The sequence below is a fragment of the Prionailurus viverrinus genome, chromosome C1, assembly GCF_022837055.1.
Source record: "Prionailurus viverrinus isolate Anna chromosome C1, UM_Priviv_1.0, whole genome shotgun sequence".
NCBI lineage: Eukaryota > Metazoa > Chordata > Mammalia > Carnivora > Felidae > Prionailurus > Prionailurus viverrinus.
The window spans coordinates 210,043,348-210,061,368 of NC_062568.1; the positions used below are offsets into that span (position 1 = coordinate 210,043,348).

The 18,021-nt window shown below is 46.5% G+C and overlaps 1 protein-coding gene across 1 annotated transcript in view; it reads right to left on the reverse strand.

Annotated features, from left to right (window-relative positions):
* The window catches only part of CAMTA1 (calmodulin binding transcription activator 1), an 850,989-nt gene extending 833,243 nt beyond the window's left edge, over nt 1-17,746 (reverse strand). Inside the window, exons 1-2 of the mRNA XM_047869348.1 lie at nt 17,478-17,746; nt 1,163-1,226 (exon numbers count right to left, since the gene is read on the reverse strand). Coding sequence (XP_047725304.1) covers nt 1,163-1,226; nt 17,478-17,746 — 333 coding nt within the window. The remainder of the gene's footprint in view (nt 1-1,162; nt 1,227-17,477) is intronic.
* Between the last annotated feature and the right edge of the window lie 275 nt (nt 17,747-18,021).

The window sequence follows — 18,021 nt, forward strand, 5'->3', positions numbered from 1 at the left end:
TCAGAACTGCCTTTTTTGTAGAAACTGACAAGCCAATCCTAATATTCATATGGAAATTCAAGGGACTCAGAACAGCCAGAACCATTTTGAAAAAGAAGAACAGGGTTGGGAGGGAGACACTGCCCAATTTCAAAACATAACTGCAGAGTTAACTATAACTTAACCAGTAATCAAGACAGTGTGGTATTGGCGTAAGGGGAGACATACACATCAATGGATCAGAATTGAGACTCCAAAATTAAACCCACACACTCATGGCAAATTGATTTTTGACAAGGATCTCAAGAAACTTAAAATGGAGAAAGTATGCTCTTTTCGACAAATGGGGCTGGGACAACTGGATATCCACATACAGAAGAATGAAGTTGGCAGCCTACATATGTCACAAAATTACAAAAATTAACTCAAAATGAATCAGAGACCTACATGTAAGAGCTCAGACTACAAACCTCTTTTAAGAAAACACAGGTATACAGGGCGCCTGGGTGGCTCAGTTGGTTGAGCATCCGACTTCGGCTCAGGTCATGATTTTGCAGTCCATGAGGTCGAGCCCCATGTCGGGCCCTGTGCTGACAGCTCGGAGCCTGGAGCCTGCTTCTGATTCTGTGTCTCCCTCTCTCTCTGCCCCTCCCCTGCTCACGCTCTGTCTCTCTCACTCTCAAAAATGAATAAATGTTAAAAAAGAAATTTTTAAGAAAACATAGATATAAATCTTCATGACCTTGGATTAGGCAGTAGTTTCTTGCTTATGACAGCAGAAGCACAAGCAACAAAAAACAGATAAATTGAACTTGAAACTTAAAGCTTTTGTGCTTCAAAGGCCACTATCAAGAAAATGAAAAAACAATCCACAGAATGGGAGAAAACATCTGCACATCGCACATCTGATAAAGGACTGATATCCAGTATATACAAAGAACAGCTACAACCCAACAGCCAAACAACAAACAATTTAAAAATGGACAGAGGACTTCAACAGACATTTCTCCAAAGCAGACACACAAGTGGCCACTAAGCACAGGAAAAGATGATAGGCATCACCAGTCATTAGGGAAATGCAAATCAAAACCACAGTAAGATACGACTCCACATCCACAAGAATGGCTATCATCAAAAAGACAGATAATAACAAGTATTAGCAACGATGTGAAGAAATTAGAACCTTCAAACATTGCTGGCGGCAATGTAATATGATGCAGCCACTTTGGAAAACAGTCTGGCAGTTCCTGAAAAAGTTAAACACAGAGTTACCACATGACCCTGTAATTCCACTCCTGGGTATATACCCAAGAAAACTGAAAACATGTCCACACAAAAACCTGAACACAAATGTTCATAGTGAAATTATTCACAATAGCCAAAAAGTAGAAATAACTCAAATGCCCATCAATTGATGCATAAACAAAATGTAGCGTATCTATATAGTATAGTATTATTCCCCATAAAAGGACTAAAGTTCTGATACATACTACAACACAGATGAACCTTGAAACCATTTTGCTTAGGGAAAGAAGGCTGTCACAAAAGGCCACACATCGTAGGATTCCATTTCTAAGAAATGTCCAGAAAAGGCAAATACATAAAGTAGATTACTGATGGCCTAGAGCTGGGAGGAGGGAGGAACACAGAGTGGCTACTAACGGGTAGGGGTTTCTTTTGGGAGTGAGGAAGACATTCTGGAATCAGACAGTAGTGAGAGTTGCACAACTGTGTGAATATAATAAAAACCACTGAATTGTATATTTTAAAAGCTGAATTTTATGGTATATGAATTACATCTCAATAAAGCTGTTACTACAAAAGAAACGTATCTAATGTATCTAATCGCTTTAACTCCTAAAAACCACTTTGATGGTTGGTTGTGTTTCTTTAAAATGTTATATTCTTTACTCTCTTGTTAAGCAGAACACACTAAATGTTGCTTTTCTCCATATGCTCGAGGGTCACCACTACAAAACATCAATCACTAAAGTGCTGTGTATTCAGAAAATTCATTGTGCAGACGATCAGCCCTTTACACAGTACCCCCAATCTACTGGCCTTTCACCTACCTCCACCTGCCTACCCTGTAAAATCAAGAAAAACCAGAGTAGAGGCAAGAAGGACATACCAAGGAAAAGCCAAACAAGCGTGCCTACCCGTGGCCACATGCACTTCAACAGAGGCTATTTGCTGTTTTCTTCACCGCACACCACCTCTTCTTACTTAGGATGTGTGTTTCCAACTTACCAAGTTCCACAGCAACAAGAAAATTAAGGAAACCCACCCAAGTATCCTAACTGTGGAAAACCTCAGATGCCAATGGCATCCCCAAACTGCCTTATTCTACCTGAGAACCACACACGGCAAACACTGCAGAGACCATCTCGTTCCAGCGTGTCCTGCCTGCATCACCAACGCTCAGAGCACAAGCCCTGGGGCAGTCACTCATTCACACTGCTGACTTCCTCTGTGCACACCTAGGCTGGCCAGCCAAGGACACCTGGCCTCCTACCTGTAGCTACAGTGAACACTTCCTCTGCAGTTTACTCCCTAGGGCAACCGAACGTAAGTCCACGGTGGAGTCAATCCTTCTCTCGCACTATCGGAGGCAGAGTATAAGATGCCAAGACCCCACGCTACCGAACCCTTCTCACACGATTCCCTCTGCCCCCTCTGAACGGTCAGCAGGTCCATGGACCGTAACCAACCCTCCTTCGCTGTCGACTAGACCAGGATGAACACCTGGCCGAGAGCAGTCAGTCCAATTGTCTGAAGTATTCCAAATACGAGCCTTCGGGGCCAGAGCCATTCAATGGCGAGCACCAGGACCAGAGCGAGGATATACAGGAGCCACGCCGGTGGCCGTGGCAGGCTACGGTGGAACGAGGAAGCCACACAGAAGTAAAGAAATCTCATCTGCAAGGAGAAACACAGGTAACAGCAGAGCTGGGACATGTGGTGTCACAGAAGAGACCCCGGCTCAGCCCAAGGCGTCTCTAGAAGAAAAGTCTACTACCTCAGAGTCTCCAGGTGCAGTTCCCAGACCGTCTAGCTGCACTTCAGTGTGTCCTGGGAGGCTGGAGAGTGCTTCTAGCTCTTCTTATACATAAACCACCGTCACCGAACCAACCTGAATGGCTTGTGTCCCTTGCCATCAAAACCGCTCTAACTAAGGGGCGCCTGGGTGGCTCAGTCAGTCGAGCGTCCGACTTCGGCTCAGGTCACGATCTCACAGTCCGTGAGTTCGAGCCCCGCGTCGGGCTCTGAGCTGACAGCTCAGAGCCTGGAGCCTGCTTCTGATTCTGTGTCTCCCTCTCTCTGACCCTCCCCCACTCATGCTGTCTCTCTCGCATGCTGTCAAAAATAAACAAACATTGGGGCACCTGGGTGGCGCAGTCGGTTAAGCGTCCGACTTCAGCCAGGTCACGATCTCGTGGTCCGTGAGTTCGAGCCCCGCGTCAGGCTCTGGGCTGATGGCTCGGAGCCTGGAGCCTGTTTCTGATTCTGTGTCTCCCTCTCTCTCTGCCCCTCCCCCGTTCATGCTCTGTCTCTCTCTGTCCCCCAAAAAATAAATAAATGTTGAAAAAAAAAATTAAAAAAAAAATAAACAAACATTAAAAAAAATTTTTTTTACTTTTTAAAAACTGCTCTAACTAAAGTAGGGCCTGTTACTCTCCCCGACCTCAAGTGTCATAGCATCTACTTTCTTATAGAAATAAACCTCAGGGCCTGACTACCATCATTTATTTATGGTGCATGTTTGCGTGCGAGAGATTTTGACACACTATTTAAGGCACAATCTCTCACCTTGGGGTAATAAAAATATTGTCAAATATTTATTGTTTAAGACCTTATAACTACTCTTTCCATTAGGTTTTAAATCCATCTGGAGTGTGTGGTAAAATATACAGAACACAAAATTTACCAAATGACTTTGAGTATACGATACGGGGCATTAAGCACATTCATTGTTGTACGACGTCATCACTCACCATTGTTTGTTTTTATTTTGGGTTTTTTTTTTTTAATGTTTCTTATTTATTTTTGAGAGAGAGAGAGGAAGCACAAGAGGGGAGGAGCAGAAGGGCAGACGGAGGATCCGAAGTGGGCTCTGCACTGACAACAGAGCCCACCACGGGGCTCGAACTCACAAAGGCTCGAACTCACAAACTGTGAGATTATGACCTGAGCCAAAGTCAGCCATTCAACCGACTGAGCCACCCAGGCACCCCTGTCTGGGTGTTTTCAAGTTTATTTATTTTGAGAGAGAAAGCGTGCGCATGCACACGCAGAGGGGAGGAGCACAGGGCAAGGGAGACAGAGAATCCCAATCACTGTCAGTGCGGAGCCCAACATGGGGCTCGACCTCACCAACCAGGAGATCATAACCTGAGCCGAAATCAAGAGTCACACTCTTAACCGGCGGAGCCACCCAAGCATCCCGCTATTGTTTATTTTGAAAAGCATCCTGAAAATCAGGAATTTTCCATTCTTATTAAACAGGTGATTTCTGTTTATGCTCCTTCATCAAATGCTAAGGGCAAAGAACCTCACTGAGGTGGTACTGAGCAGGCTGGTGAGGCAGGTAGCCGAGAACATCCAACAGCTTGGAGCAGCCCCAGAGCAACTAAATTCATCCTCGGTTCCTCTAGACGTGGCCACAGAGGCTAGAGACTAAAAATACCTGGACAGGATAGATAACAGCTGTCAAGGATACTCAGCCAGTTAGAAAGGTTGCCACTATCACCAGATTTGCATCAGAAGACACCTGGACAGGCGGCAATGGGTCACATGTAGAATAATCAGATTCAGTGGAGAAAGACTGATGTGCCTTGCCTCCCAGGATGCCTGGAATAAATCTCTGGACCTTGAATCTGGCCAAGCAATCTATGGTCAATTTCTGGAGGACCCCTAGGAAGAAAAACAAGTACTTCAAAAATGTTGGGTGCCCACGCACCACCTTCGGCTCATGATTAGCTTTCTCTTTAAGCACAATGGCATCTATCGATAAAATTAAATCAGGAAGAAACCTCCATCAGAAACTCTGTCAAAGCAAATGATCCGACCAGCACATTTCTTAACAGCAGAGACAGAAAGGATAGGGCAAAGAATGTTGACAAGAAGACCAGAAACTTGAACGTTCCCCTCAGTACCTCTGAATATGAAAAAAAGTTTAAAATACAAATCACATTCAAGGCCTCTCCAAATGCCGTATCTGTAGCATATGGGGGAGCATGCCCAAGAGAAGATCCTACGTGATCAGTTAGTGAAACTAACTCCCCAATCCACGAGGTTTTTTGTTTAATGTTTATTTATTTTGTGAGAGAGAGATAGAGTATAAGTGGGCGGAGAAGCAAAGAGAGAAGGAGACAGAGAATCCCAAGCAGGCTCTGTGCTGTCAGTGCAGAGCCCAACGTGGGGCTCAATCTCATGAACTGTGAGATCATAACCCGAGCCGAAATCAAGAGTCAGACACTTAACTGACTGAGCCACCCAGGCACCCCAAATCCATGAGTTTCTTAATAGGAAGAGTCCTATTTACTGAACTACTAGCAATCTATACATACTCACAAACGTCGTATCAACCAACTCCAGAAAACACAACTAAATGAATATAAGTAAGACTACCTTAAACACAAAAAGTCTGAGGTTAGCAGCCACATCTTCATCTGTACTCGTACGATATGTCAGTCTATTTCTCCACCACTGGGAGCTCTCCTCCACATCAGAATAAAGAGCTGAAATGTGGCATAGGGAACATCTCTGTGCTGCGCATCTTTAACAACTTTAATAATGTTTTACATCTTTTAAAGTAAATACTCATGACAGGTGTTAGACCTAAAAAATTAAGTTCTCTTCGTACACCCGGAAGAAGGACATCAGTAACTATAGTTCAAACTCCTCCTGCACAGCTTGAGCCAAAAATACTAATTCTTGACCTGGAGCAAGTACCTCAAAAAGAAGAGATGAAGTTACACAGAAGAGCTGCAAACCAGCAAAGGAGCCATAAAACATATTCCATACATTCAATTTCACTTTCTGTCCATCCTAAGTGAGGATGCGAAGGAACTTCAGAGATCATCACTAGGACAACCCTTTACCCAACACATGAATCATCTCAAAATTATCACCAGCTAACTCAGTACACAAGACCCAAAGTCGAGGGAAAGCAGGACGGGAAGTGGGCCAGAACCAAGAGTGATGAAGAAGAATCTGGTAAGAAGAGAAGGCTGCAGAGGCCCAGGGAAGAGGCTTCTAGCACGTGGCACAGACATGGCAGCAAGGACGGCAGCAAATACACCGCTAGCTGGAGTCCTTGGGTCCTACCTGCCAGGTTCCTGGCTCTAAGAGAGAGGAGCAGGAGCAGGGGGTCACAGTGGGCTTGTGCTAAAAGCCACGTAGGAAACCTAAGCCTTCGAGCCAGAGGACGAATATTACACTGTTTGGGTCAGATGACAAAACCACAGCAAGTCTTCCCAATGTTTTGCAATCCGAGATCAAAACCCGTAACTCTTCATAAATCTGAAGTGGAACACAGTTCTGAAAGTGAGCAAATGTTCAGAGACCCTCCACCACTAAATATTCCTTTCTTCGGTAGTATTTACGATTAGGTTCCTTCCTAGAAGTTACGTTTAAACAATTTTAAAACGACCTAGTTCTCAGAGAAAATAACAAACATCACTTAAGTCATCTTCCAACGCTTATTCACATCTACTTGCTCTTATTTTTGTTCACAGAGCACCCAGTTGGAGGGCAAAGAGAAGCGAGAGACCACACGCTTCTCTGGGGAACAAGAGGAACGCGAAGCTCTCATTTCACTCAGGACGGGAGGAGACGGTCTCTCCGAGTTGCCAGGAGGTTTAAAAAGTCATCTCAGGAGCAACACTGGCTATCAATCAAAATGGCTGCAGTTCGAATCGTCTACTCTCACCATAAATTGTAGCTGCGCTAAAATGATTTCTAAATATAACACACTTTATCTCTAAATGTTTCTTGGCAATTAAATATCTAGAAAGTCAACACACCCCCGAGAAAGCAGAGAAAATGAACTTTTTTAAAGCTCACCATTCATCAACTACAGGAGGCTTGAAAGATGCCACACGCCGGAGGCTCAGCCTCAAACTCGGCCCTGCAGAGGAAAACTCCAAATAAGATTTCTTCCAGAACTGCTCTCACGCAGTACTAAATTACAAGCGGTGACCTCCCTGCAGTGACCTCCCTGCAGGAGAAACGGGTGTTCAGGGCTACAGAGAGGACACTGGAGGGGCCTGCGCCATCCAGCTGAGGGGCGGGTTGGGGGGGGACAGAAAACCTGCTCAGACACAGGTAGCAGCAAGTGGGGGGGCAGCACGCTCCTTACAGGACAGTTAACTACCACCTACTGAAAACAGAAGTCTCAAGCAACAGTTATTGAAAATATTTCAAGGCCAACACAATGCCCCGCCCCCCCAAAAAAGAAAGAAATCCAAAAGCATTCCAAAAGCAATTTGTGTGGAACATAACCTAATATCCAGGCCTCACCTCTCCAAATTTACAGGAGCTCCTCCACTTTAGTCAAACTGCAACCAAAATGCGACTTTATGACAAAGGAACTGCAGCAGAGGGCTCTGAACTTCATGGAGGAGCAAAGCCGTGGCGTCGATATGCGTGCAACACCGCTCAGTCCGCAAAATCATGAAGTAATCAAACGGACTGTTTTTAGGTTTCAATCTGTTTCACCAGAAATCCTGTCCAAACGACACTGATGCAAATCAGCATGAGCAACTACAGCTCTATCGAAACAACCCCAGCATCTTATCTTTTGTTTTACCTTTTATCGCTGATTTATGGGCTGACTAATGGTAAACTGATTTGTGCCTGTGCCAGAAGTCAGTTCAGGAATACAGAAGGAGAAAAGAGAGTTAGAAGAGCAAATTCATGAATGAAAGTGCTGACGTCATAGTTCAGCTCCCGGCAGAGCTCAGGGTAGTCTGTGAAGAAACAGTGTACCTTTTGGGATGGTAAATCGCCAGCCATTTAGTAAAGGAGATAAAACAGAAAAGGCCCTGGCTCAGAACCGGGAGGGTGGAAAAAAAAAAAAAAAAGAGAAAGAGAAGAGGCTGGATTAACCTTTTCCTTAGACCAAAAATGAAAAATACACGATGCGTATGCCACCAACAAGCGTAACTCCTAAACCATGGAACTGTTTCATGGTACCGTTAAAAGTAGTATTTTTTAAAGATACAGTTAGTGCATCTCTAAGTAAGTAGAATATAGTCCTATTCCCACCTTCAATCTTCCTCCTACCACATGCCATCACGTTCAAAAAAAGAGCACATAATACAGTTTTAGTTCTTCCTGAAAACTACCTGGCACTGCCACACATACCCCACCTAATTTTAAGCAATTCTGAATACAATGGGGTGGGACTCAATGACCTCAGGCAAGCTACTGGAGTTTTTATGTGCAAGGGGAAAAAATGCTTTTATCTAATGATGTAATATAAACTAATAAAAAAAGAGATTATAAAAATTTGATTTACTTAGAACTATTAAAAGCGGCTGGTGGTGTGGACTGTTCACATTTTTCATCTCTTGCCAGGGCTGAAAATACAACCCGCGATACAAACTTCTGTAAAGTTTAGACACAATTTCCTAAAATCCTTTCACGAAGGACACTTAAGGAACTGGTTCCTAGATGCCCAATGCTTCCCAGGAAATTTAAGATTATTGCATCCTTAGAAAATCAGCGACCCCCAGAATCCCTGGTAACCTTGCTCCAGAGCCCAACACTACAAGGACATCGTCTCTTCTTTACCATTCATACGGCTTAAATAGCCATTCACCCAAAATGGGATTTTTTTTTTAATTTAAGCAATAAACAATTTTGCCAATAAACATTTTAAAAAGAAGATCTTATTAAGTTAAAATGCAAACATACCGGTTTTATCTGTAAATCTAAAACGTTCAAAGAGATCATCTCACATTTCCACCACAAATATCTTTGATAGAACATCACTACCCCCTTGTGGATTTGCAATAAAAAATCCTTATCTTTTATGTTCACTTTTTAAATATTTCATTCTGAACTTCCATTAAAGTTTACATTTTCTTCACTAAGAAGGGTTATTTTATTCCAATTACTTTTCAAAAAGAGAAGAAACACTTAACATTTTAAAATAATCAATCCCATAGGCTTCTTCATCTTCCAAGCATCTCCATGTTGGGGAGTGTCCTTTAGACAATAGCTATGTGAGCCAATTTCAACGTGGTAACCCCACCAGCATTCCGTTCTTCCTCAGAATATCTGACTTTACACTCCCAATCACCACTTTAGATTAGCTTCAATAATAAATGGCTATTTTCTTCACTGTTGCATCTTTTTTCTACTTGATAATTTCACACTTCATACCAATCTCTTTTTATGGCTTCCGAATGGTTCGATATCCAAGTGCCCCAGAAAACCAATGGGGCACGTACACGTACATCCTCAGAAATAACTTTTCAGACGAGGATTAAAAACCAAATCTAAATTTCAAAAATATTAATTCTTGATCGTATTACTATACCTTCAGAAATGCGTCCTGGCAATCTCAATCAAGCCCAATGAAGGAAAACAGATAACACCTGTTTTTCAAAACTAGAAAGAAAGGCTTTGTTTTTCTCTTTGTTTTTAGTTGCAGGACTACCTCTGGTTGTATCTGCGTAGAATTCTAATAAAACACAGATACGTCTTGTTAAATGCATACTGTAAAAAAGACTAAATAAACTTAAACATCTGGTTTATCACGTGTTACAGACACCAGATTTAGCTTAAAGTATACAAACCACCTCCACAATAACGTACAGGCTACAGAGAGAAAGTCTGAGTCCTGACTAGTCGCACTGCCATTACCGGGAGCTGACTCCCCGTTTTCTCGTAGATGCTGAACATGAAAGTAGGAACACGGTAACTTACTATTCTTATGAGAAGCAAACCCCAGTTTTCACTCCAATGGTTAGATAGAAATGAAGGAGGAAAAACGACCCACTTTGCAAGTGTTTTTAAGAAACTCAGTACACAATCTTACCTTGTGGTAACCTAGAAGGAAAAACGAAAAGACACGATGCGGGGTCCGCTAGATGACCGAATGCTATGTGTTCCAAAGGCTTTTCACATGTCCACCCCAGTGAATACTGTGCACATAAAAAGTATCAATTAAGCAACACGTGCAAACTGGTGACTGAACTGCAGAATAGGGACAGTCAGAGCCCGCCTTCACGGTTCGCTTTTGGGGTTTTGTTGTAATTGCTGTTTGGGGACTTTTTTTTCCTTTTCAGAGAAGGTAGAGGGAGATACTCCAGATGACATTAGAAGTAAAATTAGTGGTGAGAGTAATGCTACTCAATTAGTCTCCAAGCAGTAAGAAGTTTAAAACCATTAAGAACTCAGATCCAAACATCTCTTTCAAAGTATGTTACTCTGTCCCCTGGTAACTACAAGACCACACTGCACACAGCAGAGTGAGGAACACAGCCCCACTCCTGCGCATCCTCCCCCCAGCCTTTCTGCGAAGTCTCAGGCAGGGATACCTTATGTGACTTGAAAGGCTTGGCTAAATCGGAAAAAAATAAATAAATAAAATGTGACTGCACTTTTCCAAAAAGGGGGAAAGGACTCGTGTATAAGAGAACATGCAACTCTACTGGAGCAAAATACTGGGGTGAATGTAGAAGAGCTATTCAAAAAATACCTCCGGTCATTCCATCTTATGACGCGAACATCAGTTGAAAGTAAACAAACAATCGTCTAAAAAAAAAAAATTTTTTTTTTAAGTGGAAAGTAATGTGGCTGACACTTGGCTTCTCTTTGCAGTGGGGTACATAATATTTCTTTTTTAGTCCAGGGTAATGAGCTAAAAAATGCTCAGGAAGCATTACCAATCTTTACACAAGGAGGCCCATGACCTTCTACAAGCAATGGCGCTCAAAGCAGAAAGATGCAATGCAACCTGAGAAATACACAGCCAGCATACTGATGGGGGGAAAAAAACACCACCTTTTACTTCGTCCCACCATATGAAAAATCAGGGACTGGTGTCCATTCTCAATAGATACAGGGAAACGCTCTCCTTACCAATACGGGACAAATATCACGGAATGGAAGACGAGCACGCGTTTGACAGAATGGCAACGCATCTTAATCACAGGAGAAGGGCACTACATCCGAGGACGGCACAAAATACGGGGGTTGGATAGTGTCTGGTCAACCTGTATCCTGAACCTGATGTGGGGTGCAAAAAAGAAAAAGGAAAAAGAAAAGAAGAAGAAAGAGAACGACAGATGACACACTATACCCTGGAAAGGAGAGTGAATGACCATGCGGCCCTATTCGTGTTATGTGGCCAAAGAAGCAGAGCACAAGAACACTCCCTACTCTCACCCCTAAACACACAAAGGACCATAGCTAGCATGACAGTAACATGACAAGACCCCACCTCCTTGTGAACAAGGTCCCAAACGTAGTATATTTGTTGGCTCTGCCCAAAGAATTTTACCATTACCAAGCCAAAGAGACAGAAGGAAGCTGGCTAAATGCAGCAAAAACAAATTTCCAAAATCCTACGTGAGGAGTCCCAGACGCCAGAAGGACACAGTGTTTCACCCGGGCTCGGTCTCCACTTACAAATACTACTATCACCCCAGCCTTGTGGCCTGAAGCCCGTTTTATCCCTCTGTCCCTCGGGAGACAGAAGGGATACTGCCTCTCGCTACAGGATGAGAGGAATGGTGGGCGCCCCCCTTAACTAAAAACCGAAAGGCTACAAACACAGTAGATCTGCAAATACCTCTTTATGACAACGACAAGGGCAATAAGGAAACTTCTTCACGTGGGAAGGAAAGGGAGGTAGGCCTTAGGTCATCTAGAACATCAAAAACTGGCATGATAAGTGATTCTAGAAGATACGGAACACTTTAGAAAATGATCTGTTATAATGGAAACACACATCACCTGTCACCTCAAAAATTCTTCAGTCACATATTCACGTGAATAAAGGACACTGCCAAACCACACACAACAACCCTAAACAAGAGTTCTTAAGAGTGAAATACCAGCAGAACTGGTTTCTACAGACATTGTAATGGGGAAATCTGATTTAATGTAGAATGGAAAAAAGAGTGCATGTCAGGTTACTTCTTTACTCTTACTGTCATCATTCTGTATACCAATCCTACATCCAAAAACAATCAGAGACTATTATTCACCCAAAAGGGGCACCTGGGTGGCTCAGTCGGTTTAGGCATCACACTTCAGCTCAGGTCATGATCTCACAGCTTGTAGGTTCGAGCCCCGCGTCCGGCTCTGTACTGACAGCTCAGAACCTGGAGCCTGCTTCGGATTCTGTGTCTCCCTCTCTCTCTGCCCCTCCCTCACTCACTCTCTCTCTCTCTCTCTCTCTCTCTCTCTCTCTCAAAAATAAACAAACATTAAAAAAAATTTTTTTTAAAGACAAGACACATGGGGCGCCTGGGTGGCGCAGTCGGTTAAGCGTCCGACTTCAGCCAGGTCACGATCTCGAGGTCCGTGAGTTCGAGCCCCGCGTCAGGCTCCGGGCTGATGGCTCGGAGCCTGGAGCCTGTTTCCAATTCTGTGTCTCCCTCTCTCTCTGCCCCTCCCCCGTTCATGCTCTGTCTCTCTCTGTCCCAAAAATAAATAAAAACGTTGAAGAAAAAAAAAATTTAAAAAAAAAATAAAGACAAGACACAAATAAAAGTACTATTGAAAAAGTATAAAATCTTCAAAGTCACGAAACAAACAAGAGTAGTGGTAATTTATATCAGGTATCTAGCCTAAGAATGGTCACCACGATTGAGCATTAAATTTACATAGAACACGTTCTGGCAGCAAAAGTGTAACAGCATCTCATACAGTTCTTACCATCTGAGGACATGAAAGATACCAGTCAGTCATAAGAGGAAATTAGTTTTCTGCCCCTTCTTTCTACAAAGGATGCATTTGATTTTCTGTACTATACAAGACCTAGTATGTTCTATACTATACCTGGTAGGCTGCTGTTCAAGCGTTAAACAAGCATTCCCACCAACCATGTATCTAAGTGACCTAAAAGTTACGCCTACCCATTTAAATAGAAGACTGACCTTACTTTTTTCTACACATACCCTGCACACAGTCTGAGGGAAAGCTGCCCTCCACCCTCTCCCACACCCCCACTCCTGCAGGGAGCGGGTAAGAGTTCTGGGGGATAGTACACTATTCAGAGTATATTTTTGTAAGACTACAATCCAAACAATGAAAACCCAGAAAAGAATTCCTTGAAAGAATATAGAAAAAGATAAACACAAGACTCATTGAAATGTCATTCATACTAAAAGGTCTCAAGCACAGTCACATAACCCACAGATCCCTGAAGCTCAGTGAATGTCTCCAGAATGCACGCACTCAGTGATGGGAACATGGATGCAAAAACAACTCCTCTGCGAAGGACAAATTCAAAGGTCCCACAAAGGAGGCAACAGACACAACCACGAGGGGAAAGAAAGAGAGCAGGAGAATCACCTTTTGTTGCTTTTTCCATAAGGAAATCAGGAAGAAGTACAACTGCACACGACGAGGATTTCCCGGAACCTAGGGAACCTAGGGAAATGGGAAATGAAGAATGGCCCAAAGCAATGAAGGAAGAGTTAAAAAAAAAAAAAAAAAAAAGTTAACCTACAAAATGGGCTCCCTCAAAATCAGAAAAAAAGTCTAATCCCACCAGGCACATGGGCGAGACCCAGCATAAACAGAGAATTAAAATAACACCACCTGACACTAAAGAATTGGCTATTTTAGAGAAAAAGCCTAAAACTAACAAGATGGAAAAACACAGGTAAGCAGGACATATGAATACATCTCCAGGAACACACAAGAGCAACCCTACTCTTTTGGAAAGGAAAACCCGAACCAATCTGACCTTGAGCAGAGGATGCTATCCACGCATCCGCACTCCAAATCCACTGAATGAGGAGATGGAGAAACCCAACATTTAACAGCAAGGTAAGTCTTCAGGAAGACAAGGGAAGAGATGTCCCATGAATCACCCAACCCTGTCCGAAGAGCTGGGGCGGCAGCGCTGAGGGGGAGGACAGAGGGATGTTCTAACAAGAAGATGTGAGAAAGAAAAGTCCTTCAGGGAACCCGTCTAGCCTGACTAGCTGCAAGAGAACACTGTCCACTGGCAGAGTAAGGGAAAAGTGGACTTCCCATCATCTAAGTGGACGAGCCACACAGAGCACAACTGCATTTGAACTCAAAGAGCCCAACTTTACACGCTAACCTCAAGTGTGCTCCTCCAACCCTTACCATTTTCCTTCCGCTGCCCACAGTACGGAGCACCCCGATTAGCAGGAGACCTGGGAAGGCAGTCGGTGGTAGGCAGGACAGGAAGGGATCCACCACTGGAAGTGAGATGGGAACGCTCACTCTCCTGGGCACACCCCAACATCTACAGCAGGCACTCAACTCTCGCTTTCCAAGGCTCGTTAATACCACACCCTAAAAATACACAATTCCATCAAGCTGAGTATAAATACAGACAGAATGACAACAGCATGAGAACTTTTTTAAAAAACTGGAAATGGAGATAAAAAGTGCTACTCTGGGGCAGCGGGTATTGTGCCCACCGGGTAACTCCATGTGACCTGAAGGGCAAAGTCTCGAAGTCAAAGCCTAGCGCTGGCCCAATCTTCCAGATCACCCTGCCTCCTTCCTCAGTAACCCGGGCAGGGAGAGTGTCCTTGCGAGAAAAACGCTTAAAGGTCCAAATGCTCAGAGTCTGACAGAGCTTGTTGGGGAGGATCAGGCTCCACACTAAGCCTGTCAAAAAGTGAGACTTTGCTGCTGAGTGACAGCAGCCAGCAGCCATTCCCAGCTCAGGGAGGGAAGGGACTGGGGGCGCCAGAGGCGGCTCCACCATCGCCCTGCCCCAGAGCCAAATGGGCAGACTGTGATACTCAGGACAAACATGGACAACAGTCCCTCCCACCCGATGATGAAGTGTCACCGGCCTTCCCAAAGGTACCTTTTCCTAATGTGCACAACCTCTCTCAATTATTTAAATGGCCAAAATAAAACAGCGACATATTTACGGCTGCTCATTCCTAGTTCTGTCACAGAAACACATATTCTCACCCCCTCCTCTCAATGCCCCAAATACACGAAATCTCTGTCCCCTACACAGCAGTGAAGAGGTCAAGATGAGAACCTTTCACCCTACAAAGAATCAGGCAGAGGTTACTACCCCTAAATTCAGAATGCCTAAGTTTCAGTGTGCATCAGCAAGCACTCTACACTTCATGCACTCGGGGACTTGGTGAACGCTCAGGATGCCACTCTGCTTACTCCATACAGTACAAATGATAGATGAAAGAGTGGTAAGAACTGGCCATTTATCAGTGAGTTTTCTGATTCCTCTAAGGTTAGAGAGTTACCGACAACAGTAACGTATGTCCCTATCTGTACACATCAAGGTCCCCACCTACACGCAGAACGCACAGCTAGCCATCTAACCCTTCCAACTTACCGCGTACACGTAGCAGATGTGACTCTGTCTGAATGCATACGTACACGTGTGTACGTATAAACAAATGCATGGCATCATGTTTTTCGCAAAAAGAGAACCAGAGCAGTAAAAAAATAGAAAGCATCCAAATTTCCCCTTCACCTGAAGGCTACACTATCAAAAAAAAAAAAAAAAAAAAAAAATGTTCAGATCCCATGAGAGACAACACGAGGCCAAAGGAAGGTTCTAGTACAACAAGAAGCACACTAGCAACCCCTTCCCGAATGGCACGTGGGCGACATGAGTGTCTACACTCCCTTTTCTAGATGGAAAGGCATATGGCTTCTTCTTACCCAGCCAACATGAATACAATTTAAGAAAAATCAGAAAAAGTCAAGGTAACAGGCTCACTAAATATGGCTGACGGGGAAACCGAAGCCGCAAGGATATGGGCTCTCCTAAAAAAGAAATGGGAAGTTTATTTCCAGGGAAGGTTCAAAAACTCTTGAACGCAGAATGCACAAAGTCAGGTTCTTACTGCACAGAAGACAGTAACGGGACCGCCAAAAACAAGGGCACGTGACCATGTTGCGGGTGGGGTGGTGTCAACTGGTGAGCGCTGCCCCCGCCTAGGAGGCAAGAGTAGGCCGGAAGCAAAAACAGACCTGGTTCTGCTCAGACACAGAGGAGTAATCACCGTGACCCCTTCTTACTCAGGTTCCAGGCACAATGGAAGCCCTGCCCTACATCTGATCCCGGGCCCCCACCAACACCCACACAAGAAACTCTGAGGAGAGAGAACACGCTAGGGGAGACAGCCAAATGGGGAAAGGAGCTCTGGAACGTCCAGTTTCTCCCCTAAGAAAAAGAGGGCAACTCAAAGGGTATTCAGGAAATGAGCTCACCCTAAACCAGGAAAGTGAGCAGAGAGTATGCATAATCTGTAAGAAGTATCTGCTTTCCTATTTAGAAATGACTTCAGAGCTGCACAGGCCCCCACTACCCACTGGGTGAGGAGGGAAGAAGAACATGGGGAGCCCGAGTCCCCTTGTCCTGGCAAAAGGGTCACTAGACGGTGTGCAGAGGCCCCAAAAGCTTCCAGAGAAGATGAGAGGTTGAGACAGACCCCTCTGCCAAAGAAGGATCAGGGTCACAGAAGGTAAAGGGCAAGGAGTATGGAGATCCTCACTTGCCATAGAAACGGAGACCCCACCCTCCTGGCTGCGAGGGGTGCAAGGGCAGGAGTAGGATGGGAACGACTGCTAGGGGCGGGGATGCTGCGCAGGCCCCCTTCCCAGGAAGGGAAGGGGGAGGGGTCACACGAGGCCCTTCGGCCCGGGGACGCTCAGCAGGAGGGGGTCCCCCTGGCGGGGAGAAGCACGGGGACCCCCGCCGGCTCTGGGAGGCGCCCACGGGGCTCGAGGGTGATGCTGGACGGAGTCCGCCTGGCCCTGCCGCCCGAGAGCCAGGGGCGGCGGGGCTGAGCGCCGACCGTGCCCCCGACAGGGACCGGCCCGGGGCAGCGGGGCGCGGGGCCGGAGGGGGCCCGAGGCGGATAAACTTTCCGCCCCGCGGCCCCCACCGGGCCCGGCGCGGGGGGCGGGGGGCCGCGCCGCGGGCCCGGGAGCGGCGGGGATGCCCGGTCCGGGTGGGGGAGGCGCCGGCCCTCCCTCCGCCGGCTCCTCCTCCTCGCTGGGCCCGGCCCCCGCCCGCCGGCCCCCCGCCCCTCCGGCCCCAGCCCGCCCCCGGGTGGGGGTGTGCGGCGCCGCGCTCCGCCGCCCGGCGAGTCACCTCAGGACCCGGCCGCGCTCCGCCCCCCCACCCGCCGCCCCCTCCCCGGCCCGGGGCGCCCGCCCGCCCGCCGCCGCCGCGCCCCCGCGCTCCCGCCCGGCGCCGCCGATGCCCGGGATGTCCGGCGGGGCCGGGTCCCGCCGCCCGCCGCGCCACCCCCGGCCCCTCACGCGCCGGCTCTTACCTTCCGGCTTGTTTTCGGCAGCCATTTCCCCTCCGCGCGCCACATCCTCCTCCTCCTCGCGACCGGGACCCCGAGCGCGCGCCTCGTACCGCCGCCGCCGCCGGCCCAGCCACCCCGCCGCCGCCGCGCACCCGCCCTGGCCCCGCCCCGCGGCCCACGCACTGCGCCCGTTGGGCCGCGCGGCTGCCACTCATAGTGCCCGCCACCAATCGCCCCGCACCAGGGGTCTCACTACTCTCCGGGAGGAGCGTCCTATCCGCCCGGCCCATTGGCTGGTCACCACCCAACGGAATGAAAGGATTGGTCAAGAATCAACGCCCCCTCCCCACCCACTCCCAGGAAAGCCCGCCTTCCGGACCTAAACAAAGCTTCCCAGTGGTCAGAGTCGGAAAGAACTGCCCAGTCAGGACCCGGCCGACACCGAATATTTCCTCGAGGCCGAGACGTGGCGCTTTGATTGGGCGTTACTACAGTGTTTCCCAGGCCGTCCAGACCAATCAAAGGGGGTTCCCGGAACTCGGGAGCGGCGAAGGGAAGCCCCGCC